At 32.0% G+C, this 17,056-nt stretch overlaps 1 protein-coding gene across 1 annotated transcript in view; it reads left to right on the top strand.

Annotated features, from left to right (window-relative positions):
* The first annotated feature begins 3,067 nt into the window (after positions 1-3,067).
* LOC129965516 (Na(+)/citrate cotransporter-like) overlaps positions 3,068-17,056 on the top strand; it is a 41,437-nt gene continuing 27,448 nt past the window's right edge. The window contains exons 1-5 of the mRNA XM_056079485.1: positions 3,068-3,201; positions 4,826-4,975; positions 6,739-6,854; positions 11,669-11,811; positions 15,595-15,724. Coding sequence (XP_055935460.1) covers positions 3,118-3,201; positions 4,826-4,975; positions 6,739-6,854; positions 11,669-11,811; positions 15,595-15,724 — 623 coding nt within the window. The 5' untranslated portion in view covers positions 3,068-3,117. The remainder of the gene's footprint in view (positions 3,202-4,825; positions 4,976-6,738; positions 6,855-11,668; positions 11,812-15,594; positions 15,725-17,056) is intronic.

The raw sequence follows: 17,056 nt of genomic DNA, 5'->3' as shown, positions 1-17,056 counted from the left end.
AGTGTAAAGGATTAATCTGCAATTAATATAATAATATTTTTTACTGAAACAAAGCATTTTTTTTAATAATATGATTACTGATAATAGAGTCACTGAGCGTTTAAACTTTATGGGCACTAAAGAATATCTTTCTTAATTTGTATAATATCTCAAGAATTTGTCAACAAAATTTTCTCAGATTCATCATGAACGGATGGATTCATTAACAATGTTTCATTTTAAATGCATCAAACACTAAGAAAATAAAATGAATCGTTTAAAATAATCGGTCGAAAACAGATTTAAAAAAACTACTTAAAAAACGATGTACTTAAAACTATAAGCATATATCAAAAAATATGTAATTAACATAAATACAATTTAATTACAAAAGCATGCAACTAACCTAAAAATAATTTAAATCATTGAAAACAGGTTAAAAAAAAACTACTTAAAAAACGATGTACTTAAAACTATAAGCATATACAAAAAATATATAACTAACATAAATACAATTTACTTACAAAAGCATACAACTAACCTAAAAGTAATTTAAATCGTCCGTTGATAATGGTTGCCATGCCAACAATCAGAACACAGTGCGCATGCGTGAATTTTCTTCGCCTTTTACGGTAACGCAAATGCGTGAATTTTTCTACGCCAGTTGGGGTAACGCTATGCAGATTAGACATTTTTAGTTTCCTTTATTCTGTGTTATTTTAATTCAAAAGTACTTCAGAATGAATCTGAAACATGGATTAATTAACAATGTTTAATTTTAAATGCATAAAACATTAAGAAAATAAACAGAATCGTTTGAAATAATCCGCCGAAAAATCTTAGCCCTAGCCTCATTACTGTTAGGAGAAAAAAAGAACTAAAACCTAAATCATTTGGCGTTGGGGAAAATGGAAGATTATTTTGGCGGAAAAGTTGGCGGTGGGAAAAATGGAAGATTTTTTTGGCGGGAAAGTTAGTTTTTAATTAATAATTAAAATTCTAATTAAAATTTCAAAAAACGGGACCCCAGGTGCACATTCCCGACCTCTAAGGTATACATGTACCAAATTTGGTAGCTGTATGTCAAATGACCTGGCCTGTAGAGCGCCAACACACACACACACACACACACACACACACATTGAGCTTTATTATAAGTATAGATATAGATATAGATTAAATGCAAATATTACTGCAATATTGAAAAATTTGTCAAAATAAAATATTTTCTCATTGTTTCTGTATAACTTAGTTTCCGGCAAAAATGAAATAAGTTATGAAACAAATAGCTGACAAATTTAAACTATAAAATCAGTTTTGTAACACTTTCAAACTAAATCTGTTCTTAATATCTAAAAGAGCATTAAACTGCAACAGAGATATAAATTATTTACAGGAAAAAATGAAAATAGTTTGATAAATCTTAAAATCTTTTTCATGCGCTTTGTGACCACATACATATCCATTAAATGTTGAGACATGTTTACAAAATCCAAGGAGCTTTTTTATATTTCTCGATAACATTTTGGAGGATCAATTTGTGCAAAATATTTTGTTTTATCGACAAATCTCCTCCAATCATCTTTTGAAACGATTGAAATGAATCCACTCATGTTTATTATAAACAATTTCTCTTCTGCAAATTCTTACTTGCAAACATTTAATGATGGAATTCACGTGGCAGTTAGAAGCTTTAAAAAGTATTTGATATTTTAAATAACTCCTTTTGTCTCAGTTAGTGTTGAGGGTATGTTTTTAAAATCAAATGAATCAAATTCTTCTACATTGAATTTTGATAAGTAAAAGTTATTTTTGTTTAAATAAACATTCGAGAAAAGTTGAATTTAATAAATTATTAATTTACAATAATAATCACTAACCAATTAAAGTGACTGTTTGCTTATTTGCTAAATATAATGTATTAAATTCTATTGTTAATTAACAAAAAAAAATAATAAAAATAAGTGGAGTTAAACAAAGCTGTAACAAAATGTTGAATTATTTTTTTAAAATCTTCTAAATTATAAAATCCTTGAAATAAAATATTAGAGTTATGAACATTTCATTAAATGATGTTCTATTGTAACAGTGATAGTGATCAGTTTCACTTTCTCAAGAACCCAATCTATATATTTGCTGGTACAGCATCTGGTGACGCCACATTTACGGTAATTATAATAACATTAAATTCTCATAGATTTAAAACAAGCTTTTTATTTCAATTCAACTATATTTTCGTAATCCTGATTTGCAATATTAATGGTATTTGAGTAATAGATTCGGAAACGATCATTGTAGTGGAAGTTTAAATACGTTTTGATTGTTTTACAACGTAGACGAAATATAAAATTCAGATTGAGAGCAGGTTCAGCATTCTTTATAAATCACATTTATTTAATATAGCTCGTTTCTTGTTCTACAGGATGGAATATTTTAATCGATATTTCTTTCCCTCCCTCAAATTCTAGAAAATTGAAATTTTATACTCTTGCGTATTTTCGATGACTTTACCCTATTTTATTATTCTAAGAATAAAATTGTCCACTGATAAATTCATTTAATTAATCTTTGATACAATATGACTGTCACTAGTTGGCGGTGAATTTGAGAAAAAAAATTGGTTTTGTGATTCCATAATATTTATAATGACAAATTATAGTTTACGGATTAAGAAGTGGAAAAAACGAAAATAGATTAATTAAAATAAAAAATAATTTCTGCAAAATTATTTTAGCAGATTAATAAAGGAGTGTTTTTCATTTTTTTCATTTCATTTCTTTTTGAAAAGTAACTGCATGCATTCAACTAGATCATTTAACATTCAGAGCTAATTTGAACAATCCCGATCGAAAAAAAAAATCTTAAAAATATCTTTCATTAATCTTACGGGCTGATAATTCTGTTCGAAAAAAAAAAATGATTTTCATTTAGATCAACGATGTTTGGAAAGGAAGAAGGTCAGAAGATCTGACATCCACATAATAAATCTTTTATCCACAACTATTAAATATATATATATATTTCAGTTTACTTCGTTATCGCGAAGTAGTGACGACGTGCTCTCCAGCGATTACGTGGCACACCCGGATGAGAAAGTCTTTATGAATTCATTCACGCAAATTTCCGAAATAAGATGAAATGTGGTCAGCGAAGAAGATTAAATTCACCGTGTGCTCTTTAACACCTTTTCTGCTTTTACCTCTTGCTATTTCACCGCATCAAGTAAGTACCGCTCGCTCATTTCATTTACATCCTCATCTGATGCGCATCATTTGATTTTAATCCGAATGGAGCTTCTCTTATGAATATTACATGCAGAAGAAACATTAAAAGTGGTGAAAAGACGAGTCGTATCTTTAGTTAAGTCATGATGTTTATAGAAAATTATGGCGCTATTGTTCTGTATTGTGATAGACGTGGGTCACTTCTTTGTGGAACGCAAACGGGACTTCACTGAGACGAATAAGTTATTGTTATCAAATTTTACGAGCCTGCATTGTGGTGTTGCAGTTTCTCACTAAATGAAATGCAATGTTCAACAGACTGCATGAGATCCATTCAGAGCCTCTAAACTTTAGTATTTTTCCTTCAGAGTTATGGCACAGTTTAGCCAAATATGGCTCTTGCGCCAAAAAAAAAAAAAAAACCCCAAACCAAAAACCATTTCTCCAGAGTTACAAATACGTATATAAGCATGTTTTAACGTATATAATCGTTTCTCAAAAGTCATAGTATCACAATCGGTTATTCTGAGACAAATATGTTATAATGTTATTATTATATGAGTCTTTTAAATCCAAATTTAACAAAGAGGTTGAATTGTATTCAATATTGCTTGGTTACAGTTTTTAATTTTTTCGAAAAGTGGCTAACACCACTGCACATTTAACACGACTAAATATTGTAAGACGGTAATACATTTACATTAATATAGATTTCAGCATAATATATATATTTAAAATTTTTCTGTTAAAGCAGAAATTATTGGATACTCTTTAAAATTAAAAAAAAAAATATTTATACACATGGCAAAAAATATGCGCTAGTATCTTTTATGCAAATCTTTTCGATTAGAAATGTTCCTATAGACCTAATTTTATCATTCCCTTGAGTGTGTTGTATTTCATTTCAGCCTGAATCCATTACCGAGTAACCTTCTGTATTAAAATATAATGAAAATGTGTCTAAAAAAATTGAAATTTTGTGTACTGTTTTAGCGCCAAAATTTAGATTTATATCAAATGAGTGAAAAGGCGCAGTTCTAAGTTCTTCACTATAAAACAAAGCTTAATGCAAAATCTGCCATTTTATGAAAGTCGACAATATATCTGCTGGTATCTGCAACCAGGATTATTGTTTCCTCGATTCAATCTTAAGTCCTACAATATGTGATCAATAATTATTCAAATTATTTTTCCACAAAATGAAATGTTTTCAAAACGTTCACTGATGCTTTGTCTTAATTGTTCTGAACTATTTTTTATTTAATTTTACTTGTTTCATATTTGTAAAATACGGAATATTTAAAATCTATTTTTTTATTTATTTTCTTCTATGCCAAAGTTTTCAAAATTTTGTACGCTTGCGTATTTCTGATAATAATATATTATTTTTAGATTTTTAGATTTTTATTATCAATTAATCACTTCATTGAATACTGATTAAGTAAGAGTTATAGGATATGAGGGAACGTCGATTACAAACCTCAAGAGCAGTTATAAATATTATATGACGATTTCAGTCACACTATGCATATAAATATATTAAAGAGTAAAGAAATTTAAAAAAATTCTTTTAATATACAAAAGCATGCATTTAAAAAATGTGTCAAACTTATTTATTTCAGGAATCGAAATGCGCTTACATCATTCTTTGGATGGCCGTCTACTGGTGCCTGGAGCCAGTCCATCTTGCAGTGACTGCTCTCTTGCCGGTCGTCCTTATGCCGACTCTGGGCATTCTGACTGGAGAAGAAGTCTGCTCTAATTACATGAAGGTGAGAATTTTCATTCTTGTAAGCATTTTCGGTTCGTCGTTTAAAGTAAAAACAACGAAAGGCATAGTAATTTTTGTAACATGCATAAAACAACACTTTTTAGAATGAATTTGCAATGCAGTTTGTTCACATAGAGATTCGGCTCATTATTTTACATTTTCCCTAATAAAAAATAACAATTCCTTTTTTTCGCTTAATCCGCTAGCTAGAAGAGCCTTTTTGGAAGCTCTGGAAGAAGTGCCTCTTCCAGAGCTGAGTAATCGTTTCCATTTTCTCGTATACGAAAAACAAAAAGAAAAAAATCATTGAAAAAAGGTTTTTGAAAATTTCCTAGTTTTTAGACCTCCCTCATTTCTATAAACACATCTCTGGAATTGTATCTATATGCTAATCGACATGAGCAATTAAATTTGGCATGCCGGTTTTACACTAAAATTGTAGAATTTCAAAAAATATTGGACATGTGATGATGTTGTAGTCGATGAGATTCTGTGTGTCTGTCTATCCGTCTGTGTGCGTCTGAATACGATTAATGGGAAAAGCAAATGAGCTAGATGGACTGAGAATAACACTATTAGGTTTTGCATCAAATAAGTCAAAAGCTTTGCTGTCTGTCGGTCTGTCTGTGAATGCAATGATCTAGATTAATGAAGTGTCAAATCGTGGAGCAGTCGTTTAACGGAAACATGTCTAAAATATGTCCATTAAACTAGTGCTATGAATTACTATGCGAATAAGTCGAAAGAAAAACTTGATGTGGAAATGAAAAAAAAAAAAACATTGAATTGTCTAATATTCACGCTGAATAAAATAGCATTTGCTTGAACAAAGTTTCTTTTTGAAACAGAAAGTTTAAGAAACTGATTTCCTGCTGGAGAGAAACAGCAATTCGTAACACTTATTCGCCGTTCATTCATTCTTTGATTCTCATGCATGACTGAATTAAAGCGCATAATTTCTTCTTTTAATGCTAGGAAGCATTGTCTACTGGTTTTTTTTTGTTCGTTCGTTTCTTTTTTTCCCCGGCTTTGATTTGCAAACTGACCACGATTCAAAATCAACAAGATTCGTCCCGAAGCTGCCCTTATGTTGTTCCAAAACGGAGCTTTAACTTTATTAAATCGATCTAATTTCTGTTCATTCAAATGTATTTATGAATGATATCAATATTAAATTTATGGGAGCAGAGGAGGAAAGCATGAAAATTTTTAAAATGTTAATTGTTGCAAATGCAACCTTTTATGTTTGTTCAGATATCTATACGACAATACATTGATTTTTTTTACAATGCATTTCAGGTTTAGCTAAATAAAAGTTTGTTATTCTAGTATAATTTGTGGATGGTAGGATTAGCAAGTTGCCAAGGACCGACTGTCTTTGGGTTGTTGAGCCGAGATGTTACATTTACGTAGACACTGTTATTATCTTATCTTAATGGAAAGGAAAAATTAAATTGTTATACTAATTGCACAAAATTAAATTATAAAATTCCACCGACAATTAATTGTTTCACCTAAAGTTATGGATTTGAAATTCTTAATTGAAATTCTGAGACCGTTGAATTCACTTGAAAGCATCACAAAAAGTAATAAAGTTTATAAAAAAAAGATATCCTGTTATATTTAGTGATAGCTATGAGATTAATTTACACCGCTATTCCCGGCTGAGTCCAATTCGCTATTTCAACATCAAGAGTGCACTGAAATGTATCTATGGCTTTTGAAGACAGAAATAGAAGCAAGTGATTGGTTTCTTTTCAACAGGAGGTGCTGATGATGTTTCTCGGTGGCTTAGCCGTGGCGGTCGCAGTGGAGCACTGCAATCTCCACGAACGACTGGCTCTCAAGGTCCTCTTGCTCCTCGGCACGGACACCAAATGGTACGAATCACTGTTTGTCTTAATTGCACATCTTCAACAATGCGAAAGTAATCCAGTGGCATTGTGACATTGGAAAATTAATCCAAGGGAGTGACGCTGAAAGACTGGGATTCTAGTCATCAGTGGATTGAATAGGATAAATTGTGCCTGGGCATGTAATATTTTTCCGCTGATCCATAGGATTTGACTTTAAGAAAATGAGGCCTCCGGTGACCTAGTGATAAGGTCTTGGCTTCGGTTCGAAGGGTTTCAGGTTCGAGACCATTGTGTAAGTGTGTCTAGTGTACACTAAATCCATCGGGGACAAACGTCCTGCCGCTGGTGTGAAGCCAACTCAAGTATCATCTTCGTCAACTGACCGAGGTTCAAAATTTCGAGATCCGTCCTAAAATAGCTCTATTGCTGCTTTGAAACGGGAAGTTACGTAGTTCTGCAATTAATAATTAAACATCACTTTAGAAATTGGCATAAATGCATTTTTTATCTCCGTGAAGTCACTTCAGACAGGCATCCGGGGCTTCAAAAGCATCTTGTCCACTCTCTTTATACCACTGTATTAATTGCAGAAAAATAATGCTTTGGCCAGAAACAAAATCTTATGTGATTCACTTTTCAGTGTTACTTGATTCTACAATAATTTTAGATTTTTATTGTCATCTCTCTTATTCTACGACACAAGCATGATCAGACAAACATCTTCTATCACAATTTATGGTATTTCAAAGCAATTCTATAACTAGCAACAAGAGAAAGACATTTTGTAGAAAAATATGCAACATGTCCGAAGTACCTGATGTTCCTTTAAGAGTAGTATGTATACTGTCTGATCAAAAATGTTCGTGAGCATCTGTATTTGGAAGTTTTTTTTCCCTGAATTTTCCTGAACTGCTCTTGAATTGCGATCAGGTAAAGAATATGAGAGAAAACATACTCTGCAATGAGGTTTTGATGACGAGGCAGTTAGGGAGTTTACCAGAAAATAGTGAAGAAAGACATGGTTTGGGTTCACTGCGATTTCGTGGATATTTCGAGATGATTTGCAAGTTCATTTTTGATTTTGTTTGCCTGTACGGAAACTTCCGTTAAAATAGCGTTTATATTAAAATTTCCTCTAAAAATACAAATTTGAGCCCTTTATTGCGTTTTAACCAAATCATACGGAATTCCCAAAATACTTCAAAATATGCTATCAGTGCATTATATCAAAAACCAAAATAAATAGTTCCATTATCTAAAAAAATATGAGTATTTATGGCAAATAATTTTTAACTGCTTATGTGCGAAACATAACCTACATTACCTTCAAAATTTAAACCCAGATATATAGAGCAACTATATAAAAATTACAATTGAATGTCATTTATTTTTAAAAATATCGAGATCAAAAAGAATTGAACTTCAGATGCTCCCTAAGTGAGCGAAATACAACATTTAGATTCCATGTGATGATGCATTTTTATTTTTAACTTGAATATTCGAATTACTAAATTGAATTGCATAATAGTAAGAAATATAGTAAATACCTATGCACATATTTATAAATTAGGTGCTTAATTTAAATTAACAGCAAGTTAGGTATCATAAACATCAATATATTATATTATTTGCATAAACATTAGAATTGTAACATTACGTAACCAAAACCATCTCGATACTTTTACGTATCGGAAAAACGGATTCAAATTTACGGTGTTCCGATAATTCGATGAGACCCATATCATCGAAATAAAATGAATTGAGAAAAAAAGCTTTTCTGAAGCTACAGATGAATCAGTTACTCATTTGAAATGAGGTCACCTGCAGTTACAATGGCGTATGCAGCTCCATGAGGATTGAGTACTTTTGCAATGTTTTTGAAGGAATTGATTGTCAGTTTTGTAAAAGAAAACTGGCAAATTCTAACACAGAAATGGAACGCTGTATTCTAGTCGAATTTTACGTTCCAATTCATCACACAAGCGTTGATGATATTTACATAACATTTGTAACTTCCATTTCATATTAGTAACATGCATTTACATGATGAGAAAATATAAAAGTGTTCATAAAATGAAAAGTATTTTATGTTGCAATCCCATTATGCGAATAAAAGAAATAATGTAAGAATATATATTGTTATTATTTATGCGCAATTTATTGCAATTTAAATAAGGTACAATTTATGAATATGTAGGACTATTTAACATATTTCTGATCTTTATGCAAATGAATTGAACTAATAGAAATTTTTTTAAAAAAAATATTATTTCTGTAAAGATTCCTTATCATACAACTTCTTTTCAAGAGTAACGGAAATTTAACGATACAATGCTAATACTTTTCAAAATCTTAACAGCACATTTGGAATTTTCATAGAGGTTTGTTACACAAAAGTCTTTTAAATTATGAAAGAAAAAATATGCTTTATTTCGAATATACGCTGTTAAAAATTATTTATTGCAAATACTCATATTTCTTGTTAGATTCGAGCTTATTTTTTATATTTTTAGGTATAATATATTTAATATATTTTATATATTAGGTATAATATAATAATATATTTTATATAATAATTTAATAACATATATAATAATAATTAATGGCATATTTTATATGTGTGACAATTTGCTATTATATGTTTTGGTTGAAAACTTCGTGTGCTGTAATCAAAGAGGACAAAAGTGGTCCTTTATATTTTCCCAAATATAACTGCTATTTTTTTCGGAAAGAACTGAGATGGACTATTTTTATTAAAAGGACTTCATTAATACTTGAAATCATTATCGGGGCGCCAACTAAATTTGATGTCAGAGATTATTGATTTTGAATCTGATTAATTTTAGAAATCAAAGGGTAAAAATACTTGTGGAACCTAATGATTTTGAAAGTTAACTCCCGATGATTGCAAAAATAATCTATATTTCTACTTGTTTATTACTGTGTCGCTAACATGAGTAAATATAAGGGTTGCCCAAATGAAAAGTGAACACTTGCGATTGCGTCAGAATGATTGCAGCTATAGCAGCTCCACCGAACAGGGAAATAAAGGGCGGTAGGAGGCGTGCAGTGCATATGGCGTTCAGCACTGAAAGCTGTTCATATTAGAGGAAATTAATTAATTAGAGGAAGTAAAGCCGTGCTATACAGGGATGCATCCAAACTAGAACAACGATAGGTAGTACGTTTCTGATTCTTCGATTATCGTTGACCACACCTGATTGGTTTCCTGTTCCAAGGGAACACTATCCATTCAACACAATACTGCAATACTCCGACAAAGCAATCAAAAGCAAACGATCAGGCCTTCTCACACAACAAGTGATCCTTCTCTATGACAATGCTCACCCACACGTCTCCCGCAAAACCCAGACGACCTTAAAAATTTCCTTTGGGGAGTGTTGGAAGACCCGCCGTACAGTCCGGATTTATCGCTCTGGAACTTCCACATCTTTGGGCCACTTAAGAGAGTATTACAGGGGACAGATTTATTTCCCTTTGGGCGAAGGAAGCGATGCAGGACTTCCTCAAGACTTCCACCATCTTTTTACAGCAAAGCTATAGACTTGCTACCTAAACGACGGGACCTGTGTTACAAGGTCCGTAACAGTTTTTGTGATTTCCAATGAAGATATTCTTTTCATTCAACTTGTCCACTTTTCATTTGGGAAACAATCATGGAATCTACATGAAATTCCCATTTTCAGACAACCTCTTAATATTTGCTTGGAAGAATCATTTTGACTTGTGTTTGGAATAATCGTTCGCTTATTTTTCAAATTCCAGTTTTTCCACTGCGCATGGCCATAGAAGTGCGGATAGGAGGGGATACTGAAATCACTTAATTCCCTTACTTTATAGAATGTCACTATAGCTTACATATGACGTATTCACCTAAATAAATATAGTCTTTAAAACGTTATTATTTATTCCGTTATTCAGGGTGGCCCTAAAATAACTTTCCGAGTTTGTCGGCATCTGCAGCTAAAGTGAATGAACGAAATGAAACAAAATGTCATATACAGAATGTGAAAGGAATGGGAAGATGAATTCCGCAGAAACAAATCAGTACCGAAAGTTGCTGATAGGGGAATACTGACGTTGTGAGAGTAGAATTATGAATGAATTCATGAAACTCGCAGAAAATATTCTTTTATTCTTTCTTATATTAAGGTCCCCTGGACCTCGTGCAGCATTTTCAATATTCTGACCTTCCCTGTGTACAACATATTGCATACGGTGTATGACGTTCTCCACTACTGCGTGTAAACTGTCAGTTTCGATGTTCATTAATAGCCCATCTTATGCTCTGTTTCAAGATACGCAGGTTTGCTTAAGAGCAGCCATGGCGATACACTTTCTAGTGTAGAACAATCTTACCAGTAAAGCATGCTGAGGTAAGGCAAGGCCCATATTAAGCACACATCAACAGTCAATCACTAACAACAATCAAAACACACATAAATAGTCAAGAATGAACTGCTAACAGGTAGTTTGCTCTTCACTTTTTACAAGGAATGCAGGGCGCTGCTGTCACGCACGCACTAGGAATTTTACATAATCCATCTCGAAATGCAAATTTCCTCTCCGGATGTGATAGAAGCATCAATATTTCTCCTATCGGTAATTTTTAGTTGTAATTTTTTTCTTTCTTTTGCGGAATTCATCTTCCCATGCCTGCCACAGTCTGTATAGGAAATGTTATTTCATTTCGTTCATTCATTTTGGCTGCAAATGCCACCAAACAGGGAAAGTTATTTTATGGCCCCGTTATATAATGTTTTTTCTTGGTGACTATGACTTTCTTTGCCTCAACATGCATATCGTTTTTGCTTAAGGTTGATGCTGGGGTTCATGTTGACCACCATGTTTCTATCCATGTGGATTAGCAATACAGCCACTACAGCCATGATGGTGCCCATTGTCGAAGCCGTGATGATGGAACTTAAATCAAGCGTACAAAGAACAACTACCGATTCCGGTAAACACAAATAATTTCCTATCTATGAATAAGCCATTACTTCACAAATATGATTATCACTCAATGAGAAATAATGGTGTACATGTGTTTCTTTTTTGTCAATAGGTGTTTTATATTTATTCTTGTTATTACTCTTATATTATTTGGTGTTCTTATTGTAAATTTCCTGCTTTGAATGAAAAGCAATTTTAATTACAGAAAGAAAAACAGAATTATTGAAGCTTTGTGAACAGATGTTTAACTAATATTCAAACGAATATCATAAAGCTCATGCATTTTACCTTTGTATTTTGTAGTAGATTTTTATAATATCAACTGTTCAACTCTATTATTTCTGCCCTCTTATTTCAACATAATGGTGGAACACTATTTCTATTGATTAAACATTATCTTAGTTTATGTTTTTATAAAATAGTTTAAATACAACTTCATATACAAAGCACCGCGAAATTGCCAAACACTAAAGAAGTGCAACGTCAATCGCCTTATAAATGCTCCGCTCATTGTATACATGAAATTTTCTAATGGAGACCGATGACATCATGGCACCATTAAAAAACGTAAAAGTGTAGTTCATTAATATTTTAAATTTTGTAGCATTGTCATTTCACTTTTTGCCCGTCTCGTTAACTACACAGATATTAAAACAAAATCTTTTTTCTTTAAATTTCAGCAATGGAAGAAAATCATCAGGTGATTAAATATCTCATCACGTCTAACATTACTATTAAATAGGTACCATTAAAAAGACAATTTATTAATTGTTGAAACGGTTTAAAAGTGATTTTTGTGAAATATTTTTTTTTTTGAAATTATCTTGGAAGAACGCCGAAATTCAGTTTAATTTTTAATTTTAAAAAAATCACTTCGAGATGCACATTCTAATCCGCTACGATATACATATACCAATATTGGTAGCTGTAGATCAAACGGTCTGACCTGTAGAGCACCAACACACATACATGCACATATTTATATTTGTTATTAGTATAGAAGTTTTATTATTTCATACTAATCTATTCTACTAATAAAAATAACTGTGCGTGCATGCTGACCCTCTAAGGCCACCTAGTCTATCATTTGACCTAGAACTGCCAATCCCGGCGCATATATGCTTTGGAGTGCGGGAATGTGTACCTCGAATTTTTGAAATTTTAATTAATTAAAAATTAAGTTGAATTCTGGCGTTTTTCTGTGATAATGTTAAAAAATATTATTAAATTTTTCACTTGTTTAAAATTTAAAGGATTCTCTTTACTGATACCAATTTAATAACCGTGGAAATTTTCGAAGAATTTGAAAATGTTTTAAAAATATTTTATGCCGGCAATAGATTACATTCTAGATTAGATCCTAAAATTCAAACCGTTTTCATTGTTTCATCAAAGCTAAGGGAGAAGGAGTTTGCGAGGTTTGCAAGATGCATTAGAAATAAAATTACAATGTATCGAAATTTAGATGATAGATTAGCCAGATTATTGTCCCATGGGAGGCTCCTTGTAATTGAGGATGAGAAATTTTCGGCATGGTGGTTGGTTCTCGCCACCCTAGTGGGTACACAAAAAGGGGTAAGTCTGGCTTCTCTCACCAATGACGTGACATACATCTCAAGGGAAGGGTTGTACCGTGCCCGGTAACGACCCTTAGAAAGCCACAGTTCCGCCAACGGTCTGGTCATTCAGATTATTCCGTGTGCCTTCTGCGGAAGGGAGCAGCCAGTTTGTGGTTTGTTGTAACCAGATGCTTGCATTTTTCATAGCGCCCTGTAGTTATGAGACTGTCTCCATTAGAAAGATTCATGTACAGTATAAAAAGAACTCGAGAAAAACAAGTACAGTAACACGTACTACCCTAATAACAGACATTTTGTTGGAAACACGGACATGAAGTTATTTCTAAACGATTTGTCTGAAATCAAATATAATCAATATTTCCTACGAACCGGCTCGTGAGGAAGGAAACAAGTCAAATTATTATACCAGAAAAGTTAGATTATTCTGAAAGCTATCTTTTTAATAGTTCTATGATGACATGGGATATATTTTTATAGGGATACACAATGAAAAGAACAGATATCAGGCTACATTAATTTTTACATAAGAAATATAAGTGAAAGTAAAAACTGCCTATTTTCCCAGCGAACCAGCTTTTTTTCCTTTTAATTACAGTCATTCACTCGTTACCACAGAACTTATCGTGTGAAAATTAAGACAAAGTGACTACAGCGTGTTCAATTGAGGGAAAAGCAGAAAATTCAAAAAACAACTAGTTTATTAATAAATCCTTAAAAATCCACCTTAATAAAAAAAAAGAAGAAAGCTCTGGAAGCCTGGAGTGTCGAGAAAATGTTGGTGCGAGCTTTTATAACAGAAAAAGATGATATTGCTACAAGCTTAACAAATGCGTTGAAACGATAAAACAAACATCACCGTGCGGCACCACAAACTAAAGCCCCGTTCAGACGGCTCGTGCGCGTCTTCCGATAGGCACATTTTCCCTTCTCTTGTTGTTTTCCGCGGTTCTTTGACGTCTGTTCATTTTTTCGACAATTTGTGGGAAGCTCCGATCGACGTCTACAGGCGCGGTTCATCCTACAGTGGTCAGATAGCAGGTTTCAGTCCATATCCGTAAAGGCAACAGGTCGTCGGAACGGAGTTTAAGCCATATACACAGGGAAAGCAAACCAGCTTCTCGAAAAAAGTGCTAGTGCTGTATAAATTCGCACTTAGTGCAGAATTTTACTTCTGTGCGTTTTCCATTATTTAAAGATTTTACAAATCGTTTCTAAAACTGTTATCAGTTCTCATTTATCTCAAACAAAACTTCGCTTGAAATGTAACCGAAGTAGAATTTTTTTATGTTTATTGTTTTTTTTTCTCGTCACCATTTATTTCAAAAAGCAAAAACAAAAACTTGTAAACGTAAAGCAGTGTTGAAAGGAATGTTTTGTTTTCCATTCCATTTTAGATATTTTTCATTCCTGTCAAATATTTCTTTCGTAAGATTAGATGCTCCCCAAACAAAGCAGAAATAATACTATTCTGAAAGCTTTTGATTATTGCAACATATTTTAAAAATTATGTGACAGAAACGTATAAAATTTTGGAACAATGATAATTAAGATCATGCTACTTTGATTATCATCAAATTTTTTTATGAAATTGTATTCAACGTTTTTATGACTTTAAAGATGTAAATCTAAATGTGAAGACGATCCCTTACAAGAAAACATATTTCACACACTTAGAGAAAGCATATTTCTACAGCGACAGGAATTTACAGCTTTATTGTGTGATAATTAGTTTCGAAATAAGGAGCAATGTCCTTATATTTTTTTGTATTATACTACGGATAATATTTTTCAAAGCTCGAATGAGTTTAAAAATATTCATTCAGCAGTTAAACATTGACATTTTACTTAGAATCTTTCTTACATGTCACTAAAATGTGAATATAGTTTTCTGAAGAAAGTATTTTTCCTTTTTAGGGTCTTTTATTTACTTAAAATAGTGTGTGGTTTTTTTTAAATAATAAATATTGTAGAGAAAGAAAACTTTATCAATGATGAAATGATACAGCAATTAATTTATTTAAACAACAAGTGTCATGCATTATACACATAAAATTATTCTTGAACGGGAAGCTGTCAAGACAGCTGTTAAAAGTAACTTTCAACATTTTTTTCGCTCTCTTAATACTCAACATGCAAGTGATTTAATGCTTGAACTCAAAATTTTCTTCATGTTTGAAATAGCCACTTTACTATTTTTTCCTATCTTGTAGGGTCACTTGTGGCCCTGAATGCTTTGCATAAAACTTTGCTGCTGAGCATTGCTTATTCCGCCAATTGTGGGGGCACTGGAACAGTGACCGGAACGTCTCCAAACATGATACTGAAAGGCTTTCTGGAAGAGTAAGTGTAAATTTTTTAAGTGAATGTTAATGTTTTGTAAGTGAATGTAAGTGGAAGAGTAAGTGTAATGCTTCTAAAATCCATTATTTGCCATTTTTTACGCGTATTTAATTAAAATATGAGTGCATTATTGGTTTCTGGCAATCAAGTTTTCAAATTATTGAAATAGTGTATTGTCTTCGAGAATACGCAAGTGTACGGTGGCGTGGGATGCTGGGACACCGGGAATAAGTGAAGAATCGATTACAAAATTTCGTGAATTAAATAAAAATAAGTAAAAATAATTTCTGGAAAAGAATAAAGAAAATAATTTCTGGATATTTTTAAGAAGATTATTGTATGTGTATTTGAATTTGAAATTTTATTCAATAAAATTCCGTTCACTCATGATTGATTATGAGCATCACAAAAACAACCACCAAATTATTAAATAAATATTTTTCATCAGAACTTGAAATAACGTGAATACAGAGTGAAATGACCATATTTAATCCCAAACGGAAAAAAATATGATCTATTAATCTGAAAATGAATCAGAAAACTTTTAAAAAATGGGAGTTAATAGAGGGAGATGCATTTAATGTTTCATTTTGAAATAATCCACTTGAAACCTTTATGAAAATATTATTGCACTAAATGATGCAACAAAAGATACAGTCTCTGTGCTCCTAACCGATCAAAATTTCGTACGTGACGCCTACCTGATGTCCATTTTGAATAGAATCTGTTCACGCTGGACATACATACGGAGAATACATTAACAGGAGCCTTTTAGAAGAAGTTGGATAATTTTATAAAGAAAAATTTTCCAATGAAGTCAATCGGCTATCAAAGTAGATTTGGATTTTATAATTTTAAAATGGTTCTTATTTTTAGTCATTCTGCGCGGTGAAAATATCTTCATCATTATCTCTTGATCTATATGATTATCTTTTGCATAATTCTGAAAAATTATTTTCTTCATCCACCTGCTTCATTTCGCCAGAACTGAAACTTCCGATCCGTGGACGTCACGCTAATATTGCAGTTGACCAAATACCCGACATCTGTCTCCGTTAATGAGCATTATGGCATCGACAAACTTCAACCGTCATCTTTCACTATTCCTTCTCATTATAAGCTTTTTCATTTATCCTAAAATAAAGAGTTTTCTTTTTATTTGTGTGTGTAAAAGAAAGACAATTATATTTCTAAACCTCCGCATATAACATTTCAAAAGAAAGTATGAAATACATGTCACAATTTCTGAAAAAGGTGAAAATTCAAATATAATTTTTCAAGATTTGTTTGAGAATTGAGAAACAATAAAGATTAATCAACACAAAGATCCCA

The sequence above is a fragment of the Argiope bruennichi genome, chromosome 4 (assembly GCF_947563725.1).
Source record: "Argiope bruennichi chromosome 4, qqArgBrue1.1, whole genome shotgun sequence".
In the NCBI taxonomy this organism is placed as follows: domain Eukaryota; kingdom Metazoa; phylum Arthropoda; class Arachnida; order Araneae; family Araneidae; genus Argiope; species Argiope bruennichi.
This window is presented reverse-complemented; position numbering and strand designations above follow the sequence as displayed.